The 16973-nt window shown below is 51.4% G+C and overlaps 1 protein-coding gene across 5 annotated transcripts in view; it reads left to right on the top strand.

Annotated features, from left to right (window-relative positions):
* The window catches only part of PNPLA7 (patatin like domain 7, lysophospholipase), a 57249-nt gene that overhangs the window by 8183 nt on the left and 32093 nt on the right, over positions 1 to 16973 (top strand). For 4 of the 5 annotated variants that reach the window (XM_072960598.1, XM_072960596.1, XM_072960599.1 and 1 more), the window contains 6 exons: positions 7606 to 7734; positions 8189 to 8269; positions 8852 to 8978; positions 9576 to 9722; positions 11863 to 11963; positions 12092 to 12238. In XM_072960598.1, the coding sequence (XP_072816699.1) occupies positions 7606 to 7734; positions 8189 to 8269; positions 8852 to 8978; positions 9576 to 9722; positions 11863 to 11963; positions 12092 to 12238 (732 nt within the window). The remainder of the gene's footprint in view (positions 1 to 7605; positions 7735 to 8188; positions 8270 to 8851; positions 8979 to 9575; positions 9723 to 11862; positions 11964 to 12091; positions 12239 to 16973) is intronic. The other variant, XM_072960597.1, reaches the window with a different exon arrangement.

Genomic DNA, 16973 nt, shown 5'->3' with positions numbered 1-16973 from the left:
TGTGAATTTTAAACTTTTTATCAGGGAATATTTCAACCATGAAACCATGTTCAAAGTAGACAAAATAGTAAAATCAATCTATAAGCTCATCACCAGCTACAAAAAAAATCTCAGCTCAGGGTGCCACAGTCCCTCCCCATTAACTAGAATTTAGTGTTGTTTAATTTTCTTTTTCTTCTGAGCGAGATCTGCATATGAAAAAACAAATCAAGTGTATGTAGCTGAGTTTTGATAAATGCATGCACCTCTGTAACTCAGAAGGTGTGTTTGACTTTAATCTTGTCCTTGGTTGTTGTGCCTTTTGCTTTTATCTTCAGCTGTGTGTGAGGCGGCTTGCACCTCACTTTCTCCAGACACTGCACGATCTCGAGGGCAATCAGGCAGAATCTTGGCAAGGGTGCACCCATGCAGGGCCAGCTGTCGGGGTAGCTGTGTGACACTCACTTTGTTGGGACCCCCGTGGGTGTCCTCCAGTCCAGCCTTAAGTTCTAGTGTGTGACGTGCATGACAGGCCCCAAACAGAGGCTTTGGGGGTGTCCAGTGTATCCTTCCCACCCCTGTCAGACCAGCAGATACGTGCTTTGAGCTGTTTGGGGGCCTGGGTGGAGGCATGCACTGTCTTCCTGCAGGACCTGGTATGTCTTCGTAAGGCGCTTGGCCAGGGGGAGAGGGACCCCCTCCTGCCTGGAGCGTTGTGCTGGGTGGGGTGCCTGGATGTGCAGGTTGGGCCAGAGAGGGTGACTCTGTGGGGCTGCTGCGCGTCTGAATCTGAGGTGTGCTGTGGGTCTGAGCGGCCAGGAGGCCTGGATGTGCTGCATCCATGTGCAGGTAGGTTAGGGCCTTATCTGGCTCTGCACCTCTCCCCCTCAAGTAGCTTTGGAACGAACGGAGTTGGAGCCCTTCTCTTGTTTCTTGTTCCCGGCGTCCTGGTCCACTGTGACTTTGGGTGGGGCGCCGCCGTTGGTGGCAGCACCATGGGGCGTTACCTGCTGCCCCCCATCCTCCGCAGTCACCTCGTCCAGCGTCAGTGTCGCACAGCCCCTCCCAGGGGCAGGAGTCTTGCTTCCTGGGTGGGGTGGGGAGAAGAGAATGGGGCGATGTTTGCGAGAAAATAATTCTATGTTGGGGTAAATGATCATTTGGAAGGACATCAGCTTTGCCTCACCAGACGTTTGTTGTGTTTGTTATTTTAAAAAATTTTTATTCTCACCAAAATAACCTGAACAAATCCTTAGAACACACTTGGCGCTTTGTGACTGCAGCTGTCTGTGCCACCGCCCCACCCCAGAGGGGCCTCTTCCAGCTCTTGCTGGCTCCTCTGCACAGCCTGCTGCTGTTGCTGCTTCGTAATTCTCTCATCTTAGATTCGTGTCGACTTCCTGCTGCAAAAAATGCCCTACTGGCCTCTCTGTCTCCTTCCACCTCCAGGACACTGTCGACAGCCGAACCTGTGGGGCCTGGAGGGGAGTTCCTTTCCATTTTCCCTGGAGTTAACAGTTGCCTCATTTTTCATTTGCTGAGTTTTCTGTACATCGTGTGCTTGGCTCCCTGGCCCAGTGCTCTGTGAGTCAGGGAGAAGCCCCTGGGCCCTGTCCTTTGTCTCCGTCTGACCTTCCTGACCGTGCAGCCCAGCCTCCCGGCGTCCTGTCTTCCCTCCTGGGCCTGGCTCCCACCTCCCCTTTCCTGGTCTCCTTGTTTGGCAGAGCAGACCCTCTGCTGGGTCCTTGTGGAGGGCTCAAGGGAGACAAGTGTGCAGCCTCAAGGATCTAGAATTGTCTCCATTCTACACTTTTCCCTCCTTTTGTACTTTTAGGAGGTTTCTTAGCTTTACTCTCCAAATCTTCCGTTGAGCTTTTAATTTCTGTCATATTGTTTGTTTCAGGAGCTTCTTTTCCTCAGTGAATAGTTCTCGTGGGTGAAGTAAGATGAGGTTTCTTTGCTCCCCGCGTCATCTCTGGCTCTTTTCTCGTCTGTTTATTTGCTCTCATGTTTCAATCTGGGCCTTCCCTGTCCCCAGCGGTCCACTCGTGCAAGAGGGACGCCTGTGCCCGCCTGGCTGCATAGCTAACGCAGACTAGCCGGGCAGATGTGTGTGCCCGAGAGGCTGGCCGAGGGCGCCTCCTGGAGGCTCAAACACAAGTGAGGGAGGCTCAGATGGCCTCAGGCGGCTGACAGAGCCCTGAGGAGGCCAGCCATGCAGGTGCTACCACAGCTTCAGCTCTGCCATCCCAGCGTGAATGAGCGCGGCTGTGTTCCCTTGAAACTTTATTCACAGAAACAGGTGGTGGGTGGGATTCCGCCCTGAGCTGACCACCCTGCACCAGAGGCAGATTAATGTGGCCCGACAGGGTTAGGTTGGCTAGGGCTCCAGGGAGATGGAAGGTACTCTGGGTGCGGGGATTGCCCTGCACCTGCCCCTGAGCAGTGGCTGTGTGGCTTCATCGTAAAAAGAGAAACGGTGTGAGCTACTTGGCAGTTGGCTGTGAGTCCATATGTGCTCAGGGCTCATCCCCTGGAGGTCCCAGCAGGAGGGCCAGGGGGCTTTTCTCTGGCTCTCAGGGCAGCGTCCCACAGAGGCCTCTGCCAGTCTCCTGCTATGGGTGGACTGGCTTGGAGGTGGAGGAGTCTGGGCACCCCAACCAGGGGGACACTGTCCGCCAGCCCAGGTATGAGGTGGCAGGTCCTGGTGCTCATGCCCGGCTGCCTCACCGTCTGCAGGAGAACCCCGCGGGCAGCTGCAGGGCGTGGGGGGGACCTGGCCCATGCGGGACCCTAGGTCTCCACATCTTGGCTCCGAGCCCTAGAGAGAATGTTTCTGCTTTCATTAGACGGCCCCTTGGCTCCAGCCGCCGCCACCATGCCTTTCGGTTCCCACCAGCTTCCGGAATGTTGCTGGTGTGTCATGTGGGCCTAGCTCCCGTCTTCCTTCTTTGAGGGCTGTGTCTTCTCAGTAGAGCGGAGGCGAGCGTGCACCCCGCCAGGGAGGAGACGCGGGCCCTTCCCTGCAGACTCCGTCTTTCGTGGGGTGGGCTTTACGCGAGTGTTTCCAGTTGAAGCGACAATATGTTCTTTTGAGACTGAGGGGATTTTGATTCTTCTTTTATTTATTTATTTTTCCTGTTTCGTTGAGAAATCACTGATGCCTGTCCCTGTGAAGGTCTAAGGCGCACAGCATGGTGGTCCGGCTCACGTGGTTGTGAGTGGCACCACAGGAGGCTTCGCTGACATCCGTCATCTCGTGTAGATGCGAGAAAAAGGAAAAGTCCCCTGTGATGGGCGCTCTCAGGGCCTGCTCTCTCGCCGGCCTTCCTGTAGACACACCCAGTGGTGGCCGCAGCCGCCGTGCAGTCCGCCGTCCGTCACCTCCCCGGCTCTTATTTCTCTTACAGCCCGAAGCTTGTGCCCCTTGACCACCTTCCTGTAGTTCCACCCCCCATTGTTTTAGTTTTTACAGATGCGTTACGAAATATTTCGGGTGTGCCGTGGGCCAGGTTGAGTGTGGCCGCCCGGCTGCCAGGACTCAGGCCAGCTGTAGTGCTGGTGCTGCTCAGCCCCGCCTGCCCTTTCCTGGGGGCAGCTGCTTTTCCGGATCTTCTCGGGTGCTCTGAAGGAGGCGGTGTGATTTTCACGACTAGCTCGTAAGTGGCGTCATGCTACCTACCCTCTCCTGCAGTGTCCGAGGTCTGCGTGGGGTCCTCAGCACACGTTCCCGCCATGTGCACGCGTGGCTCTGGTCAGTCGTCTGTGCTGCTGCCCCACTGCCGGCATCCGGGTTGCGATGAGTGTTTCCTGTGGTGCCCGGCGCCGCAGGGGACACCTGTAGACACGTGCAGGCGTGTACCAAGCCCGTGTGCGCCTGGCTGCAGCTTCTCCTGTGGCCTTCAAGCTTCTCGATTCTAGGTGAGGTTGAGGGCACCGTTTTTCTAATCAACAAGTCATTTTGAGCTATTTTTAGCATCAGCTGCTAAGTCCTCGTTTCCTCTTCCCACCCTCCCCCCAAACACATACACACACACTTTTCTCCCCGATTCTGGAACACAGATGAGATCTGCCTCGTTGGGGTTTGTGGAGACGTCCCTCCTGCGCTCCTCCTGGTCTCCTGGCTGCTTGGCTTGCTGCTGAGCGGGGGGCGTGCTGACGACACAGGCCCCTGTGGAGACGGCCTGGATGGGATGAGGCCGAGTCTGAGACAGACCCTCTGCCTTTGTGAGCCTGCAGAGGCCGCCGAGTGCCACACCGTGTGGGGGCCCGAGCTGGGATCCCTGGGCTCACAAAGAGGGCAGGGAACCTGCAGCAGGCCTCCCATCGCCCTGCTGGACGCCCGACAGCAGACTGCTCCATGCTGTCCTGTGCTTGTATTTCTTGTGGTGTGGTTGTGGCTGTCTTATGGGACAGCCTTCTCTTTATAAAGGGTTTGAAATGAGCCCAGGGGACTCCAAGCAGAAGCCGTGTCACTGAGTCCGGAGCTCCCTGAGGACACGCGGCGCTGGACGCCCAGTGCTTCCGCTGTGCAGGGCTGTTGGAGGAAGGGGTGTCTGCCCGGCTTACTTCAGAGGACAGTCACGTCAGGAGACTGCATGTCCACCAGGTGTCACTTGTCTGAATTTTTGTCCGCCTGGCCTCACGAGTGGACATGAGACAGGGCTCTCTGTGACAGCGGCAGCGAGCTTCCTCACGCCGGTGAGCTGCTGTCCCTGGCAGTGTATTAGGCTTCTTCAGTCTGGCTCTCAAAGAAGAAGGACATTGAGATTTTATCTTCTTAACAAAAATAAAATAGAGTTGAGTCCTTCTGTGGCGGGGTGGTACCACTGCAGCCCTCTCTCCTGCTGATGACAACAGAAACTCTGGTCTCACATCCAGAGCAGCCCAGCACGGACCGTGAGACTGGAGCTAGGATTCAGCCTCAGCCCGGCTCTCAGGCGAACCCCCAGCCCCTGAGGGGTGCCTGTGCCGGCAGGAGCAAAGCATGGGGGGGAGCACGCTGAAAACCAGGAGACACTGGCACCCAGCCCCGGGGCTGTGAGACAGAACTTGGGGTCTGAACCTAGTCAGCTCGATAGCCTGCTAAAAAAGCCCAGCGTCCTCTGGAAAACCTGGCCGCATCAGTACAACACTGAGTGAACCACTTAAATGATGGCCAGATTAGATGGAAATACCAAGACCCAACTATTTGCTGACTCCAGGAAACCCACTCTAAGCACAAAGATTAGATAGATGGACTGTCAGATAGTCAACCCCAAACCGAGGTGTGATTCTGAGGGTGAGGGGTAGCACTCACCAAGGAGATGTCACACCTGAGCGGGTGTTCTCCCAGCAGCAGGATGGAGACTGGTGAGGTGACAGGAGAGATGGCCCGTGGCTCCAGCCCACAGAACAGAGGACAGAAAGCCTGAGCAACACCGCCGACCAGCTCGATAAAGTAACTAACTGAACAGTTACTGAACACTGGTCCCAACATCAGTAAAGCACATTCTCTTCAAGTGCCCATGGGACATTCACAAGACATTCTGGGCCATAAAACAAATGCTGATAAATTTAAGAAATTGAAATCATACAGTGGTGATCATTTTGTAGCATATAGAAAAGTCAAGTCACTGTGTTGTACACCAGGAACTAACATACTGTTGTAGATCACTTATACTTCAAAAACAAACAAATTCATAGAAAAAGAGAGCCGGTTCTTGGTTACTAGAGATGGGAGTCGGGGGCAGGGGTTATTACATGAAGGTGGTCAAAGGTGCAGACTTCCGGTTATAAGATTAGTAAGCACTAGGGACGCAGTGTCCAGCACGTGGTGTGTGACATGTGAAGGCTGTCCTGAGAGCCACCCCGAGCTCTCATCACAGGGAGCAGGTCTTCCTTTTTCTTTTGAGTCTCTGTGAGATGATGGATGCTCTCTGCACATACTGTGGTCACCGTCTCATGATGCCTGTGTATGTCTTAGACATAAGCAGTGCTGTATGCCAGTAATACCCTGATAAAACTGGGAGAAAAGTAATGTTTCTAACTTAAAAAAAGAAATCATGCAAAGTATACTCTGACTGTAATGGTAACCAGTGTAACCCATAACAGAAGTATGTCTTATTTTCCTCTTTCCTATTCTGAAACAGTCAGCCTCACTGCAGGCAAAGATAACTTTCTTTAGTAGGTTTTGCAAGATGGCACAAAACATGTTATCAACAAACTACGATATCTTTTGTTCCTTTGTAAAGGAAGCCAAAGCGGGGTGAACTTTTTGGTAATGCTCCAGTGCTCTATCTTATTTGGAAATGATCTAGATATTTAATGACTACCTGTCATTTAATTTAACTTAGCAAAACTGGAAGGTTTCAGAGGACCAAAAAGATGTGGGAAAGCTATTTAAAGGGTTTACCTAGAAATTTTTGTCTCATCCACATCCATTCAGTTCACTGTCTTCAACAGTCACATTTATTTAATTTTATTTTTTTGTCTTGGAACATCAGTCACATTTAGATTATGCACGAAAAATTTCATCCTACAAAGTTATTTTCCTTGCTGACAGATTTTACAATAAAGACAACAGGGGTCACCTGGCCAGCAAGCCCAGGTGGAGCAGAGCTGTGCGCTGGCGTTATTTTCAGTGTTGTGAACTCCGAAAACATTCCTGTTTTAAGCCAAGCCCCAAAAAGTCCCCTTCACCAAAATTAAGCCCAGATCACATAAACCCAAAGAGCACTCAGCCATTTCTGTTACGTTTTAATCCCTATCAGCACGTTTGTCTTAAGTCAATTAAATAGAGTGCTTCTACAAACCGAATCTGGCAATACGTCAAGAGGTATGAAAATCACCCACAGGACACACGCCCTCATGTGCACAGACATGCGCGAGCTCACAGAGGGTGCAGACGGGCCTCCTGGTCTTGTTCTAAAGTTTAACGTGACAGACACAAGCCTGGCAGGCCTGTTGAGACTCCAGCTGTAGCCAGGGTTTCTGTAACTCATTCCTCCATACTGAGCAAGACGAGTGAGAACTTCGTTCACACAAAGACCTGCATGTGAATATTTATATTAGCTTCACTTTTAGCTGCCCCAAACTGGAAATCACTGCCAGATGGATGAGGAAACAGGTGCACCCCTAGGGCGGCCGAGTCCTCACCAGCCACGGGCACGGAGTCCCCGCGCAGGGACAGCGTGATGAGCCTCGAGTGTGTCTTCTTGGGGAAGGGCGCGCCTGCGTGCTTCCGTTCATGCAACACTTTGACAAAGGAAAAGAGCTGGTGCTTGCCGGGAAGCGGCGGTGGGAGCGGAGGTGGGAGCGGGACTCGGCACTGTGCACCAGAAGGGCCAAGGTCACTGCGTGGGCTGATACTGCAACAGAAAGCCTCATCTCTCCTCCAGTGCCAGCCAGTTCCCAGAAGAGGGAAACCGAATGCTGCCCGCTGGGTCCTTGGCCACATGGAGCCAGCTTGTGGTGGGGCAGGCCCGGCCAAGCTGTTGGGCAGGTGATCCTTGCAGGGGCCTAGGCGCCCTTCTGGAGAGCAGGGCTGCGAGATGAGCTGTGACGCTGGAGGCTGGGATGTGGGCTGGGAGGGCCATGCTCCAAAGGCCCAGAGGCCAGAGCAGGCTGACAGGGCTGTCGTTCCAGGGCCACACCGCACCGTACAAAACCGTGTCCGCCCGTGCTGCCGTCCAGTCCACCATCCTCCGCCTTCCAGCCGTGGCTTTTCAAGGAGTTTTTGAGAAATATCCCGAGACCCTGGTGAGGGTGGTGCAGGTGGGTAGCTTCTCCGTGCAGTGTCTGCTGCTGCCGTGGGCATCTCGGGGGGCGCAGGGCTGGTGCCCTGAGTGTCTTACCTCCAGTGTTCGAAGTCCCATAGCCGTGAGGCCAAGTCCAAAAGAGTGGAGTTGACGTCACTGGCAGGACCGAGTGCTGGAAACACGGCGTGTGTAGGAGGAGCTAAGGCGATTTTTTAAAAAGCTTGTAATATGTGTTTTACAGTAAAGTTTAATGCTGATAACCTCAAAGAGGACTTCGGGTCTCTCACTGCCCATAAAGAGCTCTTTTTATTATTAGACTTCATGACTTGAAGTAACTTCAGATTTAGAGAAAACTGTCAAAAATGATGTGGAGTTTCCTTCTGCCCCGAGTGTCACGCCTTTGGGGGCCAGGGGAGTTGTCTGCGACGGGGCCTCTGACCTCTGAGCCCGTGCGGGCCTGTCTCCCCCAGATCATCATGGTGAGGCTGCAGCGGGTCACGTTCCTGGCTCTGCACAACTACCTGGGCCTGACCACTGAACTCTTCAACCCCGTGAGTGCGCTTGGCATCCTGACAGGGCCTCGTGCTGAGAGCCTGCCCCCTTCTCCGTGGGGGCGGGAGCGGGTTGGGGCCCCCCGCTGTCAAGGCTGGTGGGGCTGATCCGATGGCTGTGAGGCGGCTGAGGAACTCGCGCCCCACAGACTCTGCTGAGACTTAATGTGAAGCCATGTGGCCCTGCTCTGTCCCCAGCCCTCGCGCAGGCCCGGCGCCCGGCCCTGAACACGCACCCGCTGTTAGCACCTGCGCCTCGTGGGGTGTGCTCCAGGGCCTGGCGATGCTTTAGGCTTTGCCATCGTTTGCCGACATTTTAGAGCAAATCCTTTTGTTTTCTACGTTGTTTTTCTTCTCAGTGAAGAGCAGGGCTTCTGACAGTTTTGACATTTGTTTGGACATGACAGGGTTGCCAAGATGCAACTAAGCTGGGCCTTTACTGCCTTAAAGGCAGCTGTCTTCCTGCGTGGCCCCAGCCTCCCTTCAGCCCCTCAAGTGTGGCTTCTCTCGAGGGCTTCACACTCCTTCCCGGGGGCATAGCCCACACAGCCAGGAGCAGCCGGCTTCTCTCTCGTATCTCAGGAAAGCCAGGCCATTCCCCTTGTGACTGTAGCCAGTGTGGCTGCTGGAAAGGCCCGGAGACAGATGAGCTACAGCCCCGAGGAGCGGCTCGAGAGGCCCCTGCAGCCCCAGGACTCCTGCGAGCCAGGTATCGCTCCCCCGCCCCGGCAGCTGACCTCCCACGGCCTCAGCCTCCCTCCCGCCCTTGGTCAGCAGCTGTCTCCCCAGCTCTGCAGGGGATCTGGCTTTTCCTGTGGGGGACAAGCTTTGTGCTCTGGCTGCACTGCTCTGAGCTCTCAAGAGGGGCCTGGATTTGGGCAAAACATTGTTCACTGAGGCTTCTTGGGCAGAAGTCACCTCTGGGGTGATTGTGCACACACAGCCGTGCTGCCGTGCTGTCGCCTGCTGTGGCGGACACGTCACCGGTTGTTTACAAACACAATGTGTGAAGTCCATCTCGGCAGAGTTGCTGAGGGGCTCTCCTGGACGGTTGTCCTGGTTCCATACCCTGTGGGGCCAGGAGCTGTGGCTGGTGGGGTCTCCCCCGCAGTGCTCAGCTGGCCGGCCTTGGAGAGGGCCGAGCAGGGCCTGAGTCTGAGCCTGGCACTTGCTGTCACTCACCTGGGCAGGTGGGCACAGGTGATGAGGACAGGACCCAAGGGGCAAGGGTGCAGGGCCCGGGCCTCGGCCCCGCGGTGTGTGTGCTGTGGGCGCGGAGGCCCGGCCTCACACCGTGTCCTCCCAGCAGGCCGTGGCGGCAGCTGTGCTGTGGCCTCTGGGCCCGCTGTGCTGAGGAGGAGCCACTCCGTCCCGCTACCTTCGGTCCACGAGGAGGTGGCAAACGAGCGCAGCCAGGTGCAGGCAGCTCACCAGGCCCCTTCAGCCCCACCAGGTAAAGGACTCTCTGTCCCACCCCAGACGGGGGGCATCTTGCCGCCTGGGTGTCCTGCAGGCTCCTCCCCATACACTGCCCCACTGCCCCTCCTGCCACTGCCAGAGCAGCTGCTCCAGCGCCACCCTCACCCCAGAGCCTGGCTCTGCCCGCTGGCTACTAACGTGCCACAGCCTCCACTGAGACGGATGTTCCTTGGCCTCTGCCCCCTGGCCACCACCCAGGTTTTGCTTTCATTGTAGTAGAGTTGTCCCCCGGAGCTGTCTGCACCTGCCCCCTCTGCTGTCTTACAGACCACACCACTTACAGGAAGTCCTCCTTCCCAGCCTGTGCAGTTTTCCCTCTTTTTCATTTGGCCCCTCTATGCCCTGCAGTCAGGTCTCGTTGTGGCTCTTGCTCCATCTTCTCGACAACTCATGAGCCTGAGATCTTCCTTCTCCACTCGGGGGGAGTTCCATGGTCTTTTGCCCGTTTATCTCTTGGGTTGTCTTTTGTTTTCTTGTTAATAGGAGCTCTTTTTTCCCCCAAAGTGCTTTCTTTTAATTGAAGTGTTGTTAATTTATGATGTGTTAGTTTCAGGTGTACGGCAAAGTGAGGCAGTTACACATACACACATATATATTCTTTTCGAGATTCCTTCCCATTGTGGGTTATTACAGGGTACTGAGTACAGGTCCCTGTGCTGCCCAGAGGGCCTTGCTGTTTGTCTAACAGGGGTTCTTTGGGTTTTCTCTATGTGAGCCGTTTGCTGGATGTCTGTATTACAAATATTTTCTTAATGGTACCTTTAGATGGATAGGAATAGAGTCCAACTGGCCAAGTTTTTTCTTCTGTGGTCAATACATTTTGTGTCCTGTTTAGGAAGTCTGCCTCTAAGATTTAATATTTTCCTCCTGACACTCATCTCTCTAGAATTGACTGTTTTGTCTGTGTCGTGGCACATTTCTTCTGTGTGGCTCAGCTGACCCACTGTATTAAAAAATCTGTTTAGTGAAATTTTTGAAATAAAATGAGATTAAATGATAGATAACTGAAAATAATAGCAATTCACATATAACAAAATTTGAAGATGAATTATCCAGTTCCATGAGTATGTCCAGTTACTATCCACACAGGCAGAGGCTTACCTTTCCTCTAGCCTGTGTACATTATACACTCTCCTGGACGTGATTCTGGCAGAAGTCAGAGGTACACTCAGTCTTCCCTCGGCACCCATAGGGGTTGGTTCCAGAACCTCCAGTGGATACCAGAGTCCGCGAACGCTCCAGCCCTGGTGTGAAGGGGTGCCGGACCGTCCGTCAGTCCCCCGTGTCCCTGGCCTCCACTCCTCAGAGTCAACAGGCTGTGGGACTGGCCAACAACTCTCGACGTTTTAGGTTTCATAGACCATGTGATTATGATGGCAGCTTAATACAGAAATATGCGATGTCTAACGCATTCCTGTGTTTATCCCAGGAAGTATGGCTGGGTTTTTATTTTTAAATTAGGTGTTGGAATCGTAATATTTTGGCTTATTAGTAGTAAACAATAATAAAAGCAATAATGTGGTGTATAGTATATATTGTATGTTAGTGTACATCATATAATAATGTAATGTCACAGTAAGTGTTACGAACCCACTGTATCTCAGGACGGACAAGACCGGTATTGTTAACTGGTGTGTTGCTTTAAACATTTCAAAGTCTTGTCACTGTGATTAGAGAGCAGCTCCCAGAGCTGCGTGTTTCCTGTGAGACATGACGTTTAAAAAATTGATGGAGATCGGTCTTTGTAGTTCCTGGTGACAGTCCCATGTTTTACTTTTTCATGTAAACTGCATTCTTTGGCCACGGGAAGGACAGCACTGAGACAAAGCCACACAAACCACAGGCAGACCCTACAGTCACCAGGCAAAGGCCCTTCCGTGACTCCTGCCCTGGGTTCCAGCTGGCCCGGTGGGAGCTGTGGTTTGCCCCACCCAACCCCCATTTTGTCTAGACCGGGACCTTCCTGTCACACGGCTCTCTGGGTGTCCATTCTCACCTACAGCGTCTGTGTGCTTGGGATTCGGGCTGCACTCAGCCAGCCCTGCCTGGGTGGGTGCACGGGGCCCACGTGTCCAGGGAGCCAGCATGTGTCCTGAGTCCCCCTTCCTCCGTAGGTGGCATAACCTGCACCACCTCAGACCTCAGAGTGGCATGTGACCACGCCCGCATCCGCCCACACGCAGAGGAGCGCCCTGGGAGCACTGCGGCCAGCAAGGTAGCCCCCGCCCCCGCCCGGTCCTGGCTGTGCCCAGCCTGTGCCCCTCGGGGCCCAGGCCAGCTGGGCCTCCCACAGCCTTCCCGCGCCGCAGCCCTGCTGATGGCACTGCTGGTACTCTTCTCAAGTCCAAGAAGAGCGTGATTGTGACAGAGACACCCTCCGCTGTCTTCTGCTACTCGGAGAGCAGCTCAGATGAGACTGCAGCCAACGGGAGGACAGACGCCATCCTCAGAGCTGCCAAAAAGGACCTGCTCACCCTGATGAAGCTGGACGTGAGTGGCTGCTCCCGCCTCCTCCCTGGGGGTGTGGGCGCATCTGACCATCCCCGCAGACCCAGGTCTCTCAGAAGACCCCCTGCCTGTAGGAGCACGTCCCAGGGTTGAGGTGGCTGGGGCGCCTGCCAGGCAGGACCTGGGCGGGGGTCACGGCATTCCGACGCTGGCGGCGCCACCTCCCAGCGCTGCTGCACCAGGTCTCCGGCTCTGGTCCGCCCTCCACTTGCCCGCCTCCCGCAGCACGTCTCCAGGTCTGGGTGGGTGCAGGTAGCACGTGGTGAGCACCCCTCCAGCCCAGTGTCACCGCTGAGAGGCGCTGGCCTTTCCTCTGAAAGTAGTTCTCCCCTTGCTGCCTCCGGTGTCTTTGTCTTTGTTCTCTGCAGTTCCACTCTCCAGAGCAGGGGGGTGGGCTCCTTTTTATCTGCCGTGTGCGAAGCTGCTTGCGCTTCTTCAGCCTGTCTCTGACCCCTTTTGAAAAATTATCAGCGCTGTCTCTTCAGAAGCTGCCTCTGTCCATTTTCTCTCTTCTCCTTCAGAGACTCGCAGGAATGTGTGTCCTCATTTATCCTTCACGTCTTGCTCCTTCCTCTGTATTTTCCGTTAGAAAGGCCTTTCTCTACTTGAACGTGGACATTTTCGCTTAACTGCAGGGACTCTTCTGGCAGCGCCTAGCCCGCTGTTAAGCCTGCGCTTGAGCTCTCGAGGTCGGGGCCGGGCCCCCCTCGCTCTGCCGTCACAGCTGCTCCCTCGGGCTTTGGCGGTGTGACGCCTGTGCGCGTCGCTGTACCAGGTCGTCCCTGGGGGTCTCTTGGTTTCCTTTGTCCCTCTGGTCCTTGTCTCTGTTGTGCCTGGTTCTGCTGGACAGCTGTGCTTGCTGTTAGGAGCCGTGCGAGACCGAAGGTGCCCTCATCTTCCTTCAGAAAGGGATTCTCTTTGCTTTTGCCAGGAGTCTGGGCCAACCAGCTGTCCCAAAGCTGGACTTCAGAGTTTCTCGGTTACGCTGAAAAGTTCTTATTTATTATATTTAATTCATCTATAAGTTTTTCAGATTGTTCTAGTTGATATTTTCTCAGTTCCATTTTAATAATTTTAAACAAAATTATTATTTTACTTTTTGTATTTAATCATTGGTTCATCAGGAATTTATTTTTTATCTTTTTGTTCATCATGTCAGCTTTAAACATGTAAAAGGTGGTGGTAATAGCGTTATGAACCCCCATGAACCTATCACCCAGCCAGGAGTCCTCCACACGCGGCTAGTCCTTTCACAGCTACACTCCTGGCCCCCCCGCCCCAATTATTTCCTGTCTGAAAAGCTTCAGACACTGTGTCATCACACACCATTCCTCCCTGAAGGTTAGGGACGCTGTTTTAAAACATCACCACAATATCATTCTCACAACTAAAGTGTTGAAAAGGCCTCATAACATGACCTACCCAGTGTTCATGTTTTCCCAGCTGTACCATGAATGGGTTTTTTACGCGACTTATTAAAATCTTTAACAGACCTTATTTTTTAGAGCAGTTTTAGGTTCACGGCAAAACTGAGGATGTGGAGACTCCCCCCGCCCCTGCTTCCCCTTCGTACACACGCATGGCCCTCACCAGCACCCACGCCAGGCGGGCCGTTTGTTGCCACTGGTGAGCCTGCCTGGACACGTCGTCCTCACCCCGAGTCCCCCAGTCGAGGGGGCATCTGTTTTGGGCTCTCTGTTTTGTTCCACTGACCTTTTTGCCAGCGTTTCACCAGTACCCCGCCGTCTCGATAACTGCAGCTTTGTAGTAAGTCTTGTGGTTGTCTGGTGTCAGTCCTCTGACTTTGTCCTTCTCTTTCAGTGTCGTGTTGGCTATTCTGGGTGCTTGGCCTCTCCTCACAAGGCTTAGGGTCAGTTTGTCGATGTCTACAAAATAACCGCTGGGATTTGGTTGAGGTGGCACTGAACCTGTAGGTCAAGTTGGGTAGAACTGACATCATGACAATAGTGAGCCTCCTATCCATAAATGTGGGATATTTCTCCAGTAATTCAGTTATCCTTTGATTTCTTTCATTATCGTTCAATAGGTCAATTAAGAACAAGAACAATACAAGTTTTTGCTTTATGTTTTCTTACCCCTTCCCCAGTGTTCTGCAACTCTTCATGTGGACCTGAGTTTCTGACCTACATCATCTTTCTTTTCTCTAAAGAACTTCTAACATTTCTAGAAGGCAGGTTTACTACAACATACTCCCTCAGTTTTTGTTTGAGAAAGTCTCTGTTCCTCATTCACTGTTTTTTTTTTAATTGAGTTATAGTCATTTTACAATATTGTGTCAAATTCCAGTGCAGAGCACAATTTTTCAGTTATACATGAACATATATATATTCATTGTCACATTTTTTTCTCTGTGAGCTACCACAAGATCTTGTAAATATTTCCCTGTGCTACACAGTATAATCTTGTCTATCTATTCTGCATATGCCTGTCAGTATCTACAAATTTTGAACTCACAGCCTGTCCCTTCCCACCCCCCACCCCCTTAGCAACCACAAGTTTGTATTCTGTCTACGAGTCCGTTTCTGTTTTGTATTTATGTTCTTTTTTTTTTTACATTCCACATGTGAGCGATCTCATATGGTATTTTTCTTTCTCTTTCTGGCTTACTTCACTTAGAATGACAGTCTCCAGGGACACCCATGTTGCTGCAAATGGCGTTATGTTGTCAGTTTTTATGGCTGAATAGTATTCCATTGTATAAATATACCACCTCTTCTTTATCCAGTCATCTGTTGATGGACATTTAGGCTGTTTCCATGTCTTGGCTATTGTAAATAGTGCTGCTATGAACACTGGGGTGCAGGTATCTTTTTGAAGTAGGGTTCCCTCTGCATATATGCCCAGGAGCGGGATTCCTGGGTCATACGATAAGTCTGTTCCTAATCTTTTGAGGAATCTCCACACTGTTTTCCACAGTGGCTGCACCAAACTGCATTCCCACCAGCAGTGAAGCAGGGTTCCCTTTTCTCCACAGCCTCTCCAGCATTTGTCGTTTGTGGATTTTTGAGTGATGGCCATTCTGACTGGTGTGAGGTGATACCTCATTGTAGTTTTGATTTGCATTTCTCTGATAATTAGTGATATTGAGCACTTTTTCATGTGCCTATTGATCATTTGTATGTCTTCCTTGGAGAATTGCTTGTTTATGTCTTTTGCCCATTTTTGGATTGGGTTGTTTGGTTGTTTCTTATTAAGTCGTATGAGCTGCTTATATATTCTGGAGATCGAGCCTTTGTTGGTTTCATTGTTTGCAAAAATTTCCTCCCATTCCGTAGGTTTTCTTCTTGTTTTACTTCTGGTTTCCTTTGCTGTGCAGAAGCTTGTAAGTTTCATTAGGTCCCATTTGTTTATTCTTGCTTTTATTTCTATGGCTTGAGTAGACTGTTCTAGGAGAACATTTTTGAGATGTAGGTCAGATAATGTTTTGCCTCTATTTTCTTCTAGGAGGTTTATTGTATCTTGTCTTATGTTTAAGTCTTTGATCCATTTTGAGTTGATTTTTGTGTATGGTGTGAGGGAGTGTTCTAGCTTCATTGATTTACATGCTGCTGTCCAGTTTTTCCAACACCATTTGCTGAAGAGACTGTCTTTATTCCATTGTATATTCTTGCCTCCTTTGTCGAAGATGAGTTGACCAAAAATTTGTGGGTTCATTTCTGGGCTCTCTATTCTGTTCCATTGGTCCATATGTCTGTTTTTGTACCAATACCATGGTGTCTTGATTACTGTAGCTCTATAATATTGTCTGAAGTCTGGGAGAGTTATTCCTCCAGCCTCTTTCTTTCTCTTCAGTAATGCCTGGCACTTCTAGGCCTTTTGTGGTTCCATATAAATTTTATTATGATTTGTTCTAGTTCTGTGAAATATGTCCTGGGTAATTTGATAGGGATTGCATTGAATCTGTAGATTGCCTTGGGCAGTGTGACCATTTTAACAATATTGAGTCTTCCAATCCAGGAGGATGGGATATCTTTCCATTTTTTAAAGTCTTCTTTAATTTCCCTCATCAGTGGTTTATATTTTTCTGTGTATAAGTCTTTCACCTCCTTGGTTAGATTTATTCCTAGGTATTTTGTTACTTTGGGTGCTCCTTTAAAGGGGATTGTTTCTTTACTTTCTTCTTCTGTTGATTCATTGTTAGTGTAAAGAAATGCAACTGAGTTTTGAATATTAATCTTGTAACCTGCTGCCTTGCTGAATTCTTCGATCAGCTCTAGTAGTTTTTGTGTGGACCTTTTAGGGTCTTCTATATATAGTAATGTGTTGGCATATAGTGACACTTTTACCTCTTCTTTTCCAATGTGGATCCCTTTTATTTCTCTCTCTTGCCTGATTGCTGCGGCTAGGACTTCCAGGACTATGTTGAATAGGAGTGGTGATAGTGGGCAGCCTTGTCTTGTCCCGGATTTTAGTGGGAAGCTTTTGAGTTTTTCACCATTGAGTACTATGCTGGCTGTATGTTTGTCATGTATAGCTTTTATTATGTTGAGATATGTTCCCTCTATACCCACTTTAGCGAGAGTTTTTGTCATAAATGGGTGCTGAATTTTATCAAATGCTTTTTCTGCATCTATTGAGATGATCATGTGGTTTTTGTCCTTTCTCTTGTTGACCTCCTTCACTGTTGAAGAATGACTGCGCAGGGTGCAGAATTCCAGGCTGAGGGGCTTTCCTCTCAGCACTTCACCATGCTCTT

Source organism: Vicugna pacos, chromosome 4 (assembly GCF_048564905.1).
Source record: "Vicugna pacos chromosome 4, VicPac4, whole genome shotgun sequence".
NCBI classification, from domain to species: domain Eukaryota; kingdom Metazoa; phylum Chordata; class Mammalia; order Artiodactyla; family Camelidae; genus Vicugna; species Vicugna pacos.
Note: the sequence above shows the minus strand (reverse complement) of the source record. Positions and strands in the feature narration are given on the sequence as shown.